We start from the raw sequence: 16,664 nt of genomic DNA on the forward strand, positions 1-16,664 counted from the left end.
TATTCGTCTAATTATTATTAATACATTAGTTTTTCTAGAGTTATTTAGTCATATCCAACAGATCATGCATTATTAACCCCGTCACGGCTTGTCGCCGATCATAGAACGACCATTATCTTTTTATGCGTATATAAACAAACCTATTAATACTTAGATAATTTAAATTCAGTTAATTATTAAGATTTAATTTTCAACACTTTATCATCGTCAAAAGTATTTAAATTAGAACATGTTTATATATATATTTTCCAACATGCATTTCAGTTTATAAATAAAAACAAATAAAAGAACGTTACAATAATTTAACGGAGTTATAACTAAAACATCTCCATCCGTCACTGAGCCGGCAAAGTCTCCGGCTGCCACGTCAGCTCCGACGACCCAAACCCAAGATCCGAATGATCAAACAGTCCATCTAACGCCACGTATTCACCATTATTATAATTACTAATATTCACATCTCCATAACTAAACTCATACTCTAAAGACCCATAGCTTGAAATCTGGTCATCTAACCCCCAAAACTCACTGAGCCCAACCGAGTCACCCAACTCGGTTGTGTTTTCAACTAATGAACTCACTGAGTTCGCATCACTCGGAGGTAGACCCAGTTCATCATCTGATGCCTCCAACAGAAACCCAAGCTCAACTTGTGACTCGGTCAACTCGGCCAACTCGGTTAACTGAGTCAACTCAGTTGACTCGGTTACATGAGAAATCTCATCTTGGAAGCTTTTCATGAACGAGTCAAGGTCTTGACTCGGGGTGGATACCTCCGAGTCATCTAGAATGTCTAGGAGGATTCTTTTGGCTTCAACTGAGTCAACTGCTAACTCGTCCGAGTCGGAACGTACTCGTTTGTTGGAATTAGGGGTTTGCATATTGCAAAGGGTGAAGGGTATTTTGGGAATAATGGAAATAATAATGGTGGGAGACAAAGGGTGTTTGTGAAGTGGCAAAGGGACGGGACGGGTTTTATAGGATGAAGGAAATTTAATTTTTTATTATTTTTGTGTATTTTTAATTGATGGGCACGAAAGACAATGGCGCGTGGGGGTAGATACTTCGGCCATCACGCATGTATCAGGCTGCTTTTACTATTTCTTTAATAATTAATTTTTTATTTTTTATTGAAAGGCATTTCTTTAATAATTAATAATAATCAATTCAATAGACATATAAAATTTTATTTGATTGAACATATTTTGTCTGCCTTCGTAAAAGTGGGTTTATATCCTTATAAATTCAAGGTTCGGTGGAAAATAACTAGTATACGAAGTAAAATAAAATAATGTGTTTTGAGTTTAGGGGGAAGTTAATTCGTGTATATTAAGGTCATCGACGTTAGAATAAGATCGGGACCGTATCTGTACATATATCCGTACATGTACCCGAAAGTACTCGTATTTAAAATCAGTAAATCTTGGTACTCATACCCGAATTATATGGTACGGGTACGGATACAGGTACTTTGGGTACTATACTCGCTTTAGTACCTCTTTGTTCTTTTTTTTAAATCTCCACCAAACTAGTTATCCGTAAAGGTACGATAACAACAATCAATTATATATGATATCAAAACCGTAGTACCGCAACCAAAACATAATACCAAAACTAAAAATGAAACAAATCAGCCATAATATAAAATTCATTCCCTTTTCATTTTCTTAGTTTATTGCTTCCTCAATTTATATATATAAACAAGAGAAAAAGTTAATACATGTTATTTAATTATATACACATACATGAAAAAAAATATATATACAAATAAACTATATATGAATATACGTACACGTATAAATTGAGAATGAGCTTATTTAACTAATATATATTATGTTTTGAAAATCCCGCTTGAAAGTTAAAACATAAGTGTTGGAAACCTAATAAATCTCCTACATATTTTAAACGGGTACCAGTACCCGTAATACCCGTACCTATACCCGTACCTATAATCAGTAAATTACCCATACCCGTACCCAATAGACACGTACGGTTACATGTACGTGTACTAAACAAGTACGGATACATGTATTTAAGAAAAAAAAACTCACCCTACACTAAGGGGTTTGGTGGAAATTCATTTAGGGAGACGTTATTTCGGGTAGAAATATAAGGTGTGTCATGTGTGCCATGGGAAAAAAATCATGTATAATAAACACTTGGGAGGACTAGGGGACCAAGTATTAAAGACTATATGAGCATTCTCAATATGTTTTTTATATTTATGTGAGTAAGTTTGGTAAGTTATAAGTTGTGTGTAGAAAAAAAAATATATTGTGTGTGTTAAAGACATAATTACAGATCAAGATAGTTGAAGTCGTTTTGATATTTCCGATCTATGTAATTTCTATCAAAATTTGAATGTTAGTGTGGGGTCTCTCAATTTCAGCTCCCCTAGCAAATACATTAACCTTAAACTGAATCCACTTGCTTCATTGCTATCATAAACTTGGTATATCTTATTTCAAAATGATTCTATAGTAAACTCGCCAGTCGCCACCACCATTGGCTATCTCGGGTTTCAAAAGATTGTAATATGTTTTAAAAGGTTTAGGCACTAATCCAGCTTATGTATTTCTTTGGCTTCGCTATGAACCTTTCTACATTGCTAATCTCATACGACAATGTTGCCTCATTTGGATTAACGACTTTCCACCGCATAAGCTTTGGAGATTTCCATATCAAATAGACAAATAGTAATGAAAATCGTTTGCGCAGTGGCATTTGCAATGTTGTTGAGACCGGACCGGTTCGACCGGGATTCGGTCCATTGACCGGTCCGGTTATGTGCAATTCGCTCGTTTCCCAGCGAACCGGCCGATCCTAACCGGGCCGACCGGAAAACCGGACCGGTTGAACCAGTTTTCTATGAAAAAAAATATTTTTTTTCTAAAAACTTATTTTCGGCCTTTCTCGTCATTTCTTTCCCTGAAATTGTTCGGCCGGTCCGACCGGTTGAACCAGTGACCCGGTAGCCTCTCCGGTTCGACGTCCGATCCGGTTATGAAAACATTGGGCATTTGCCCCCCCCTCACCACCACCACCACACGTCAAGCAAAAATTGAATTTCATTCCCACGCCCCAACATCCCAGTATGAGATATACATATATTCGATTTGCCAATAATTCTCGATTTTGCGTATACTTTTCTAACACCTGATAAACTTGCCTTGGGAGTGATTCCCATGATCTTGTATTATTGTGTATCACGCATATTACTTTCACCATATACTTGTTGTCGATCTTAAATGTCTATCACTATTTAGCCAATAAATCTTAAAAGCTTGTAAACAATTACTATGAGATGAACTTATGCAAGAGAAAAAATAAATAAATGCCAACTAATGACAATTATCATGTGTCTTAGGTGTCTTAAACAACATATAGCATAACAAGCCATGATCAAATAATAGGTGATAATAAATGATAAAAATACCGACTGTGGATCTCGTTTGTCTTGGGCATGTAAGACAATATGAAAAGTAAATGTAATAAGACCTTAATTATTGAATTTTATGTAGTTCTTGAAAAAATATTAAACTTGTCGTGACATTATACTTGTATGCTAATATCTTGTATTTATATTAATATAACAAATGGGGAAGGACCACGCATTAGAGAAAAAAATATTGAAATTCGTTTATTTTTCTTTGATTTCATGTTTGAATATGATGAAAATGATATTTGCAATTTTCAACTGTTTGTGGTCTTCATCTTAACCGATTTGATTATTTCATAATCTATTTATTTTTTTTAACAGCCAAAAGGGACCATATCATTACTTGAACTCAACAATAGGAGGTGATGATATTTCATGTCGAAGAAAAATTGATTTGTAGAAAAACGTCAAGGTTTTCATTCAAACCTTGACTTGACATTTGATTTAAATCATTAAAATCAGCATTTTAAAAGGAGTAGAAAAGAGAATAATTTGTTAATTTTCTTCTCATCTTAAATTTATTTTTATTTTTAATAGCAAAATTCCAAATTTAACATGTACTAAACCCAATAACCCATAACATCACATTTGTAAAACAAACCTTTTATACCACTAAATTAATAGGTCATGTATATCATCTTAAATATATAACATCTTACATTTGAACCACACCGCTATATCAATGAGTATAATATAATGATCAAGTTAAATGGCAAGTTCAATAAATACGGTGTTCATTGTTAAGAGTGGCAAAAGTACAAATAAACCTCGTTAAATTTTTAGTTTAGATTTGGTTTAAAGAATTTATTTTTATAACAAACCACAAAACAAAAACAAAAAAAAGTAAAAAGTAAGGAAATGAAAGAAAATTCCATCCCACATTGGTGGAGGAAATGAAAGGAGATGTTTCCACCTTAGTATAAATAGGAGTGTAAGTTTCTTTTTCCACATCGCTAGATTACAAAACTTGTGAGCTCTTTATAAGAAACACAATTCATATGTTAATGTTCTTATAAAATATATCACACCCAGTGGTCCTAGCGGAGGGTGCGAAGCACGTGTACGGGCGAAGTGCGATGGGCGCAATGTGGTGCTTTGATGGCGCACTTCGCACACTCGCATCGCCGCGAGCCGCTTAAGGGCCACCCTTAGTATTTTTGTGAAATATTAAGATTTTTGAAAATCCTTCCATCGCGATACGCGACGGCTTTAGATTAGTCCCATCGCGTAGCGCGATGACGTGGATATTATCCGATAAATATTGTGGCGTAGCGATACGCGATGACCTGTCATGGTAACCCATCGCGTACCGCGACGTGGAGGTTACTCAGACGGACACGTAGCCTGACACGTGGCGTGCCACGTTGCAGGACTAGGGCTGACTCAGTGAAGCCATAAGATTCTTAGCGATACGCAACTCCCTTTTTCCTATGGCCATCGCGTACCGCGATGGGGTCCAAAATCAGCTATAAATAGGTTGAGAATGGGACGCTCATTCCTTGCACCAAAGTTCTTTTCTCTCTGAAATCTTCATACATATTAAGCGTTTGGTATAATACCCGAGTTATCGTAACAATATCCTATCCGATCGGAAGAAATATACATGAATCCAAAAGCTCTGCCTATTAAGGTAAGACATTGTGCCATCGTGTAAAGTTTCTACTCTCGTGATTATCGTTATGATTATTGGTTTTATACTAATCTAGATATACTACATTGTGTTTATCCTAGGTGCTTAATACCAAGAGGCGTTTTCTTTAATTATAAACTTGCAAGGTGAGACATTCGAGTTTTTGTACCACTCACATTTACGTGATACAACTATTTTTCCGACATTGTCATGATGATTTCAAAACTTATAAAACTCATGGAAATTGGTCTAAATGTTTTCAAATATATTTTTAAATTATTTTAAATACATTACAGTGATTAAGTCTCTGTAAACTTACAGGGATGGTTACTACTGGTATTGTGGGGTTTTGTATACAAAGCTTGCCTACTGGGCTATTACACGTTACTTATTGGACAAGTGTTAGCCAATAAGTAATATGACCACAATCATAGATACGGTCGAATGAAAAGTACCTTTCGGTAATTTGTAAGCAGACAGATGTAAAAACATCTTAATGCTGTAACTGTAAAAATGTGTAATTTACAAATAAATGTACTCACCAGTATTTCTTGCTGATCAAATATTTTAAACATGTTTCAGGTGACTTGTTAGAGACAAAGAAATGATGCATGCCAGCTTCCAGCTTAAATAAGTGGTTTGTCACCAGAATAAAGAAACGTGTTTTGTAAATTACGATTTAACCCTATAAAACTTATGTTTGTATCAAAAAGGGATTTAATTCCTGGTTTATCATAATAATAATCATGTTGTTTTATAACTCTGATCATTTTTCCTAACTACAGTTCCGATGAATTTTTCCGCTGCAAAATAATTTAATAAACACTGATACCACCAATTAATGTTAACGGCTTCCTTCCCGGGGTACAGGGGTCGGGGGCTGTGACAATTTTCAACTCAAATACCTTTTATATATATTTCATTATATAGAACTAATTATTTATAAACTGTTGGAACATAAAGTCAAGAATTTATTCATTACATTTAATTTGAGAGCAATAACTAATGTATAGGCTATTTAATGTGGTAGTAAATGTATCATGTTTGTGATATTCTTAACGGAAACACCAATTGTATAATAAGTCAAGTGAGTTAATCTATCATCCTATCTGTGAGTTTTTCAAAAAGTTTGTATTTATATTTTAAAGATGTAAATCTAGTTAAGTGTTTTGATTTTTAATCTTGCCTTCTAAGTACAAACTTTTTAAAAAAATAAGCATATATAGTTTGTTAGTTAAGTACCCCCTTTCCGACAATTTATGCTCGCTTTTCTATATAGAACTAAACACATAAATCCAAGTTTGCAATTTGAAATGAGAGAAAGAAACAAAAATAGTTTATTAAACCATATCATTTACAAAAAGTTTAATTTGAGTTGGATTAATTGATTGTTTAAATGGTTAACTATCTAGTTGTTACTCGTATTTACAAACAAACATTAAGCGTGTAAACACAAAAAATATATAAATTTGTCAGACGACCTAAACACGACTTGATTTTAAATGACTTGACACAACACGAAACGGTTAAATATATGAGTTGGTCAGGTTTGAATAATTTCAACATGGCAATATGGCATAATTGACATCCTAATCGTAACGGTGACATGGGAAACTTAATTTAAATCTCACGTAATAGATATGTGACAACTTGATATGAGCTAGCTAGGGTTGTCGAAAATCAACTTCTCGGAAAAGTAATTAAAAAAATGGAAACTATATAGGTTCCAAAGAAAAATCACCAAAATTTTTTTTTGAGTTAAAAGTATTGCTAACCGATGAACAAGTTTGAAGTAAATTATTTGTCACGCTCGTTGATTTTAATTCAATATAAGAAAATGTATTAAAATTTGTTGAATACGGCAATATTGACAATATTGACATTAATGGATTCATTGAAATGTGTCGGTTTAGTTTTGGAGACATTTAAGTGCATTGAAATATTAGATTCACGTCCGGAAGGTGGTGTGGCGTACGTGAATAAAGAACCTTTCTTTAAATATAAATAAATAAAATACTAGTTCAATTTCCGATTTAGATTTGACTGCGAAACAAATTTTAATTTGGTAACTATTTTATAATTTCAAAATAACAAATTGAAACACAATCTTTTTCAATTTGAACAATATAATTTCTTCACACACTAGAATCAACACAACTTTTTTAGAAAATATTAATATTAAAGGAAATTGTTATAAAAGTATAAAACTATTAATAGTTTTGTAGAGGTAAGGTACCAAAAAGACCAGATACCCTTAAGTACCACCCGCGGGTCACAGAGAATCCTCTTATAAGCCACCCGCGGGACACATGGGTCACCCGCATATCACGATAGAGGAGGAACGTCCTCATAACACGCGCGGAAGCATCCGGGCGTCCTCAGAAGTCGTCCGCAGGACAAGACATCTGCCCGCATAACAACTGGAGGACAGTGCCTGCGGGACAACTGTCACAATTCAAGTACTCTCTAGAAAGCTCATGATTCTTACTTGGGGAATACGTGACATACTAACCAATGAACAAATGACACCTGACCAGGTTGTTATAACCGTGCACATGGTCAGGGTGCGATTCATCCTATCAGCTGGTGACACGTGTCCAGGTTGTTATACCCATGCACATGGGACGTATAGCCCAACCTATCACAAGAAGACACGTGTCCATGCGGTTATCAAAGATCTTCTAGAAGAGGACAGCTGCCCCAATCATCTTCCATCATCCTTCGGCTATAAATACCTTGTCAAACAGTATGTGGTATTCATTCACTCACCTACATTCTGACTACACTTAGTCTTTACATTTCAGTACTTTCTCCATTTACGAACATTACTGATTCTCACGCCGGAGGGTGGTTACAGGAAGACCCCCCTCTTGTCATTCCTATAACGAGACTCACGGTGTCTGTTTTGCAGGTTCCGGGCATTGGACTTTAGGAAGCCTTACTCATATCGTGGTAGTAATTATCGTATTGTACCATGTGGACTAATTGGATCCAGGACCCATACCCGGGGAGTGGATCCGTGTTTCTTCAAGTTTTTACAAGCGAAACCCTAAAGGCTAAACCTTATGCTTTTGGTTATAATACAAAGCTCGAGCTCAACTCTTTTAATTTAACAATATTCAAGCTCATGCTGGATTTGTTTTAAATATTTATAACCAAAGTTTGAGTACAGTTTATGAGAAAATTTTCAAGCTCGATATAAATTTTAAAATATATACCATTTTATACTTGAAAATATTAATATACCAAATAAGAACTAAATAAGAATTGTATATTTATATAAATCACATGCTTATTTCACGAGTCTAATGAAGCTCGGTATATTAAATACCTGTTATGCTAGATTATTATATGAGTTTCAGTTTAGACGTAAACTTGATTTTGAACTTGATTAGCCTTGACTCAATTTAAAGTTTTACATCGGATAGCTCATGATCGACTATTATAGAGGTAAATAGAGATGTTTTTTTATAACTTAAAACAAAAAGAAAACAACAACGTTACTAAGAACCTAGTCAATCAAACACCACTTTGTCTTGTCAATACTCCTTGCTATTTCCGCACCTTTTTATTTAATTTCATTATATTTATTTTTATTATCTTTATTTCGTATCCTTGCCTTTATCCTTTCTTAATCTTAGCTAGGCTGAAAACCACAATTCATGACCGTTGGTTTTTCTTCCTTCAATCAAAATTTCAAAACAAATATAATATTGCTATGAGATTAGATTTATTCTTGTTACTCCTGTATAATACATAACATTAAATATGATGAATTGTTTGAGATTCATTCTTGTCCCAATGTAGAATCCTTAAAACTTAACTTCGTCACATAATACATACAAGTACTCAGGATCGAATCCTCACCAAACACACCTATAACTTTTGAACAAGTTGTTGAAAAACTATCCAATTTAATATGCACCTTGTGAATGGCATACATGTGCCTTAGAAATCAATCCGAAACTTCCAAATCCGTAGATTCAACAACGATTAACCAAAGAATCAATTTAAGAAACTTACATATTGTCGAGATTGATGGTAATAGATTGTTATCGGCTAAAATAACAAAATGTGAATTACCCATGAAATCAAACAACTATACCCCACCGATGATTGAAGACTGTTATGCTCTTTGTCACAATTTTAATCTCTGATTTAAAGATCTGATCATGTAGAAATGGGTGTCGAGGGTTTTGGGAGTTAAGAATGATGAAATAGATTAAAGTCTCGCATCATAATTAAGTTATAGGTGTTTAGCAAGCGGACTACAAGTGTTGGCAAACTAGATTCTCGACTAACAATATAAAGATAAGTCAAACGGACAATAGCTGAAACGCCCCACTACTAGAAAATTGTTCAAGTTCCTACATCACTTTCCGTTGGAAATGTGTAGGAAATCACTGTTTCCAACACATTTCTAACAAAAACGGGTATGTGGGAAAAAAGGCTCGTGGGAAATGTTTTTCTACACATTTTCAACACATTTCCTACAAAAATATGTCGTTGGAAATTTCCAACGCATTTCTTACACGAATAATTATAACTTTTGTTATCACTTTCTTACACATTTCCTACACATCTTTCTTTGCATTTCTTACGCAAATATAGTTATTTTCCTTTTTATAATTATAACTTTTGTTACAACTTTCTTACACATTTCTTACACATATTTCTTACGCATTTCTTACGCAATTATAGTTATTTTCTTTTTTCATTCCGTTAATTTTTTCAACGCATTTCCTACACATCTAAATAATTTTTGTTTTTTATTTTCCTACGCATTTCAAACACATCTAATTTTTTATTTTAATATTTTTATTTCATATTCATTTTCAGTATATGCATATAATATTAGTTATACTTTTAATATTTATTTTTCTATACATCCCAAAAATTAAATTCTAAAAAATGAAACAACCAAATCAAGATCCTTTATGCTAAATATGCAAAACGAAATAACTTAAATATAATTTAAAACATGTTTACAAAATCAACCACAAATACGATAACTTAAAATAAAAGGTTCACAATATAGCACTAGTCTTAAGAAAGTTTGATTGCAAAATCACAATTACTAATTTGCATGAGACTGATTTCTAACAAACTCTTCAAATTTTTGCATCCTTTCTTCATTTTTCATTTCCCTCACTCGTTGTTCCAAGTCTTCTCTTGCCTTCCGGTCATTTTCCATTTTATTTTCCATTTGTGCTTGAACTTCTTGAATCTAAAAATTTGTTAACACATACACAATAGTTAGTAACAATCGATCTACACATAAATACATAATTTGCAAACACATTTCATTAGTGAACCAACAATTATTAAATGACTAAAATACTTTATTCTAAAGCATACAACTAGAGTTGACTCGGTTATTTGTTGTGAGTTTGTACACACTTTACAACACCTAGTTCTTATTAAACACAACCCTAATTCGATAATAAATAATAGTAAAAAAAAGTTTATAAAACCTACTCGGTCAAAATCAAACTTCAACTAAACACATATTCGTTTTCGGTTCGGTTCGGTTCAGTTCGTTTAAAACTAAAATGTCTTCAAAGTTCAAACCGAATAACTAATTAACTTAGTAATTGCTGATGTGGCAAGTGCGTTCGCAAGTACGACACTGGGAGACAATGACAGGCTTGCAATGAAAGAAGTGACACGTGTCAGGACCTACTAGGCACATGCACGTTAATGGCGGGAAAAAGGGGGTAGTGTGATAGGTGGAAGTTGACACGTAACGCATGTTTGGCGGGAAACAGAAGCGACTGGTTTTACTGGTTACATATATACCTCCACTTAGGCCAAACATAGTGGGCGAGGGTTGGGGGCGAATTGGGGCGAGAAAGAGTTAGAACAACGCCCCCCGGGCGATAATTGGGCAAAAAGGGGGCGGGGGCGGGGTTTACATCACTACTACACAAACAGGCATTTGCAACGACCAAATCCGTAGCAAATTTGTAGCAAATACCTGTTTTGCTACGGTTTAGCTACAAATATGGTTCGTAGTTACAAATCCCGTAGCTAACTTCTTTGCTACGGGTTTTTGCTACAGAATCATAATTTTGCTACGATTTTAGCTACTAAAAGAGACGTCGTTATTTTAGTTACAGTAGCTACAGATTTTGCTACAAAAATGTTTGCTATGGATTTTTAGCTACGAAACCTTAGCAACGGAATTTTGCTACGTTCTTTAGCTACAAAATTTTGCTAGGTTTTTTTGCCACGGAGTTTGCTACCGAGTTTTGGCTACAACTTTAGCTACAATTTCATTTAATGCTTTTGCTACGGTATTTGCTATGTTTTTACTATCTATTTTGCTATGAAAATTAGCTACAGATTTTGTATGATTTTTGCTACGAATTTAGCTACAAAAATTCGTTTGATTACGATACGTATTATGAAACATTTTTGCTACAGATTTGTACATAATTTTTGAATCTTTTTCTGTTTTTATATTTTTTCCCCACTTTTTTCATGTCAACATTATAATTAAAGTTTATAAAATATAATACAAAAGATTATATCCAAATGTAATGCAAAGAAATGTCTAAATCATCCAAAAAATAATACAATAAGAACTGAAATTTAGTATACCAACATAAACTCAAATATCTTAACTTTGTAGAAAGTTTTGTAGTTGGTTTTGTGATAACTGATGATTCTCATTCATTTCAGCTTAGAATCTCATATTTTCTGTAGTTGTCTCTTACATAGCATGTTTCTTTACTTTTTCATCATCCAAGTCAGCTTTTTTTCCCGTTCCAACTGAGCTATTTTTTCCCAACAACTGTAACACCTACAATATATTAAACTTGCACATCATCCTTAATAATACATCAATGTTCTATAGAAAATAAAGAAAAAAATCTTTTACATAAAAAATTACAAATTTGTAAATGTGTATAAACATTTATTTTGTATTAAACCCGATATAAATCATATATAATGTATATTCTACGGTTGTATGATAGACACCATGAAAAAGAATTCAAATCACAACTAAGAAAGTATCAAAAACAACTAAATTACTAGACTTAAAATCATACCCAACAAAGCATATTTACTATCTAATTCCCATGACGAAAACATATTTCCTCAAGCCACACTCTTTGATTTACATAGTCATAAACTCTCGATTATAAAAGCTAAATACATAAAAATCATAACTACATAATATAAAATACAAATAAATATAAATATATATCATTCCTACGGCCCAGTCCGGTTTAATAAGGCCGATTTTTGGTATAAATCACAAGCCAAAACATTATTAGCTACAGTCTGAAAATTTTGAACTGAACTGTCAAAAAAGTAAAGAAATAAACCCAGCATAAAACCAAAGAGATCGGAAGATTTCACGGTATTAAAATGAACCGTGCTACCCCAAGTCACTAATATGCCCCAAATTCTACACAACAAAAACTTGCCTGATGTGCAAAAAGGTAGAGTTTCAAAGAAGCATACACCAAAAATAAACAAAATACACTACAACAAATGAAGCTTGTAAACCTGAATTGGATGTCACCGGGTGCAAGTCCGGGGTATTATTTGTTGGATCTGAAGTGAAACCATGAGCTAGTAAATTTTTTTCAAGTCCAAAGATTCACAAAGTAAAAGAATGTATAGGTGATAATGTTCTGCAAATTTTCCTTTCACTTATGATAAAATAAAATGTACTTAAGAAAATCACATGTAAAATGTTTTACCTCAGCATATGATAAAATAAAATGTACTTAAGAAATGTTTTACCTTACCATAATGGTATTTCCCTTACATATTTTATTATTATTATTATTAGCTTTTATATTGCGGTTAAACTGCGACCTTATTATTAATATTATTATAATTAGTAGTAGTTTTTTTTTTATATAACTGTTAAACTTTTTTTTTTTTTTTTTTTTTTTCATACACATGTTCTTAGAGCCGAGGGTCTCTCTGGAAGCCACCTCTTTATTCCTTTGGATAGAGGTACGGTGTGCCTACATCCCACCCTCCCCAGACCCTACCTATAGCTCTGCTGTCGGTGGGATTTTACTGGGTATGATTGATTGATTGATTGATTGATTTGATATCATCATCCTTCCCAATTGAGCTTCCATATAATATCTAAGGGGTGTTTGGCCTGGCTTATATTTTTGTGCTTATGCTTATATCTTTTTGAAGCTTATAGCTTATTTTATATCATTTGATAAGCCCTTTTTAAGTGTTTGGATTAGCTTATATTCTACAAGTTGATTATACATCTTAATAAGTTGTTAAATCCATCATTTTTAAGTTGTTATAGTAATAAGTTACTTCAATATTATTAATCCATCACTATTTGAAGGCAAATAAGTAATTTACCCCCTTAAACAAATAAGCTTTTTCAAATAAGCTAAAAAACCATATTCAAATAAGCTTCTACAAATTAGCTTATATAAGCTTATAAGCCTGAGCTAAAAAAGCTAAACCAAACACCAAGTGAAGTGTTATCAATTTCAAGCGGAATTGAAACAAAATTGATGAATGCAATTAAGAACAACTATTATTAATCAGAATTAGAAAGATTACAAGAGCACCGATAATCAAAAGATTAGGGCTTTCTGAATATGAAAAGAAACGAAACTAATGAATTAACAATCAATGAAAACGATACACTATTGAGAGAGAATTTGAATCAAAGAACTGAACTAACTGAAGCCCTACAAACAGCTTATAACAAACCCATCTAGTCGGTAACAAAACTTTCTTCTACTTTTACAGTTTTACCCCTTGAAGTTCACAAGATGTGACAACTTGACTTAATATTGTTTCCTCTAGAAAGTAACTTCTGCATATTGACAAATCTACCCCTGAACCTTATTGTTGCAGTTTAACTAACAGTTGACTTTGGTTGACTATCACATAACACCTCCAACATGAAGCTTATTCTATAAAAAAAAAAAAGCTAAAAAAGCTATAAGCTTTGGTAAAAAAGCTAGGCCGAACACCCCCTAAATTAAAACATTCTCCTCTCTGCGGATATAGAACACTTTACTAGTAATCTATGAAAATAACACATTTTCAAATAAAAAGATTAGTAAAGATTTGTATCTAAAATAAAGACTACCAGATAACATGGAAGAGGCCAGTAATCTACATCATGAAATCTTGGTTGAAGCATTTCATCAAGCACTTGATGTGCATCTCCAAGTGAGACTGTGCCACTGAACAAATACATTGCTTTTAATCTAATTTGTGTGCAAAAGTAATTCTAAATAACTTAGTGTTGGGTTACCAATCTGTAGGAGCATAAACGCTAGAAGATTACGTGTATCGCAACTTCACAAGCGGCTGTGGCGGCTGCCTATGGTGTAACAGTAGAGATGTGCAATGGTTTGGGTCGATTTGAAGACCATAGTTTGCCAGATTTGAGAGCCCTATAGGGTTGATGTGCGATGGTTTGGGCTGATTTGAAGCGCCTCAGCCGAAATTTTGATGTTGGGAATTTTGAAAACCGTCCCATTTAGGTTAAAGAGTGAGAAGAAGAGGGAGATTCAACTTTTTTTGGGTGAGAAAATTAATTTTTTAGGGGGAAATGTCACTAGTAATGGAAAACTTGTTTTTTAAACTTGTAAATTATTTCTATTTAATGAATTTTTATATATAAAAAAACCATATTAACCCGAAACTTGTTCCGACCCCAAACTAATTGTGATCTGAAACACGTTCCGACCCAAACCTGTACCGACCCCAAAACCTTAACCAAACCGAACCTCATCTGATCCGAAACACGTCCCTAACAAAAACTTGCCATGACTCAAAACTCGTCCGAGCCCGAAAGAAATCTGTTCAAACCCGAACCCCAATCCCGAATCCTGTTGTGATCCGAAACCCACTCTGACCTAAAAACCGCTCTGACCTGAAACTTGTTCTGATCCGAACCCTCCCAACCCCGAAACCCGTTCTGACCCGAGCTCGTTTTGATCGTGACCTGTTCCGAGTTGAACCAAAACAGTCATTTATTTTTTGACCAATTTCAATCCTAACCCGTTCTAAGTTGACCCAACCTGTTTGAAAGTCCTAAATATAATACAAAGTATAAAAATCGATAACTATACATCTAAAATTAACTAATAGTGACGATTTTGAATAATACTAACAATTAATTCTAATAAACTAAATTCTATATACGTAGTATATATAAGATAGTATAAAAAATTATATATAGTAACTAAATTTAGATTAACTATTTCTTTAAAAGACATATAATAAGTGTGATGTATATAAAAAGCATAAAAAGTAACTATAAAACTTATATAAAGAGACACAGTTAGATAATAGTGGGTTATAGTTAGATCGTATAAGGATTTAAAATGTAAGATTGAATTATAATGAGTAATGTTAAGTTGTAAAGGTTCATACATGGTCTTAACGAATATCATGGTTGTGAGACCCATTATAACTCTTTATGGGCGATGATGTACCTCAATAGGTCATCAAGACTAATGTACTCCTGAATGTGTAATATAGGTTATTAAGACTCAAAACTTTTAACGAGTCATGATGGGTTTTCATGTCTTAAGGGAAAGCTTGGGTTATAATGGTCTAATGATACGGTTCTAAAGATGAAAGATAGAGATATTGAATCATTTGAAAATAAACAATCTTAAATTCTAATGAAAACAACAATATTGCCAACTTGAATTCTTAGTTTCACAATATACATCTTGTCTTAACAAATAAGCGCCATGAAATTCAAGTATCAACAAAAGGAAGATCACAATTTATTAAATACAATGTCACGAGCCTAAGCTTTTTTAATAATTGCGCGTCTAATTCAGTTATTGAAGACTTCGTTAAGACTTTTACTAACTATTTAGTTATTTTTTAAATATATGATTTTTATATTGATTTTGTTATGGAATTATTATATCAGTTTTTACATATTGTTTCTTAATTTTGCTATGGATCTTGCTGTAAGTTTTATTTTAACTCTTTTAACTATTTGATTTCACGATTTAGCTACGGATTTTGTTACAGATTCACAAAATTAGTTTAAACTTTCTTTTCTTGATTTTGCTACAGATTTTGCAACGAAATTTATTTAAATACATTTCCAGTATTTTTATTTTTTAAGTTTGTTATGAATTTTCCTACGGATTTAAATAAAAAAAATTTAATGAACCTTTAAATACTTGTATTCATGATTTTGCTACAAGTTTTATGAAGTCATTTTAATTATACTTATTTTTTTCAAGTTTGCTACGGATTTTGCTATGGAATATTTTTTGCAACGTAATATACGTAGCTAAATCGTAGCAAAATTTGTCCCTAGCTAATTCGTAGCTACTTCGTACCAAAATTTGTGACGGATTTATTCCGTAGCAAAAATTTGGTGGCAAATACCTATTTATGTAGTAGTGCATGTCGCCGGGTGGAGAAGAAAATAATATTATTATATTAATATGACCGTTGTAAAACGGTCAAATGTTTAAAAAAAAATTTAATTTAAACAATATATATATATATATATATATATATATATATATATATAAACATACACCTTCTTCTCCATTTCATACACAATTCATACCCAAATTCTTCAAAAATTTAGCAAAATGAATT

At 32.9% G+C, this 16,664-nt stretch overlaps 1 protein-coding gene across 1 annotated transcript; it reads right to left on the bottom strand.

Moving 5' to 3' along the window:
- Positions 1 to 222: 222 nt before the first annotated feature.
- LOC143556837 (uncharacterized) lies at positions 223 to 1,095 on the bottom strand. The gene has a single exon (XM_077046071.1). It carries the CDS (start codon positions 879 to 881, stop codon positions 336 to 338), a length of 546 nt encoding a protein of 181 aa, XP_076902186.1. The 5' UTR covers positions 882 to 1,095; the 3' UTR covers positions 223 to 335.
- Positions 1,096 to 16,664: the final 15,569 nt, after the last annotated feature.

The sequence above is a fragment of the Bidens hawaiensis genome, unplaced genomic scaffold (assembly GCF_021521415.1).
Source record: "Bidens hawaiensis isolate Kalapana, Puna unplaced genomic scaffold, B.hawaiensis_p1.1 tig00018746_1, whole genome shotgun sequence".
NCBI lineage: Eukaryota > Viridiplantae > Streptophyta > Magnoliopsida > Asterales > Asteraceae > Bidens > Bidens hawaiensis.

Bases quoted from the DNA above. Each gene is read 5' to 3' on its own strand.
- LOC143556837 (XM_077046071.1), bottom strand. From the start codon at position 881: ATGCAAACCCCTAATTCCAACAAACGAGTACGTTCCGACTCGGACGAG.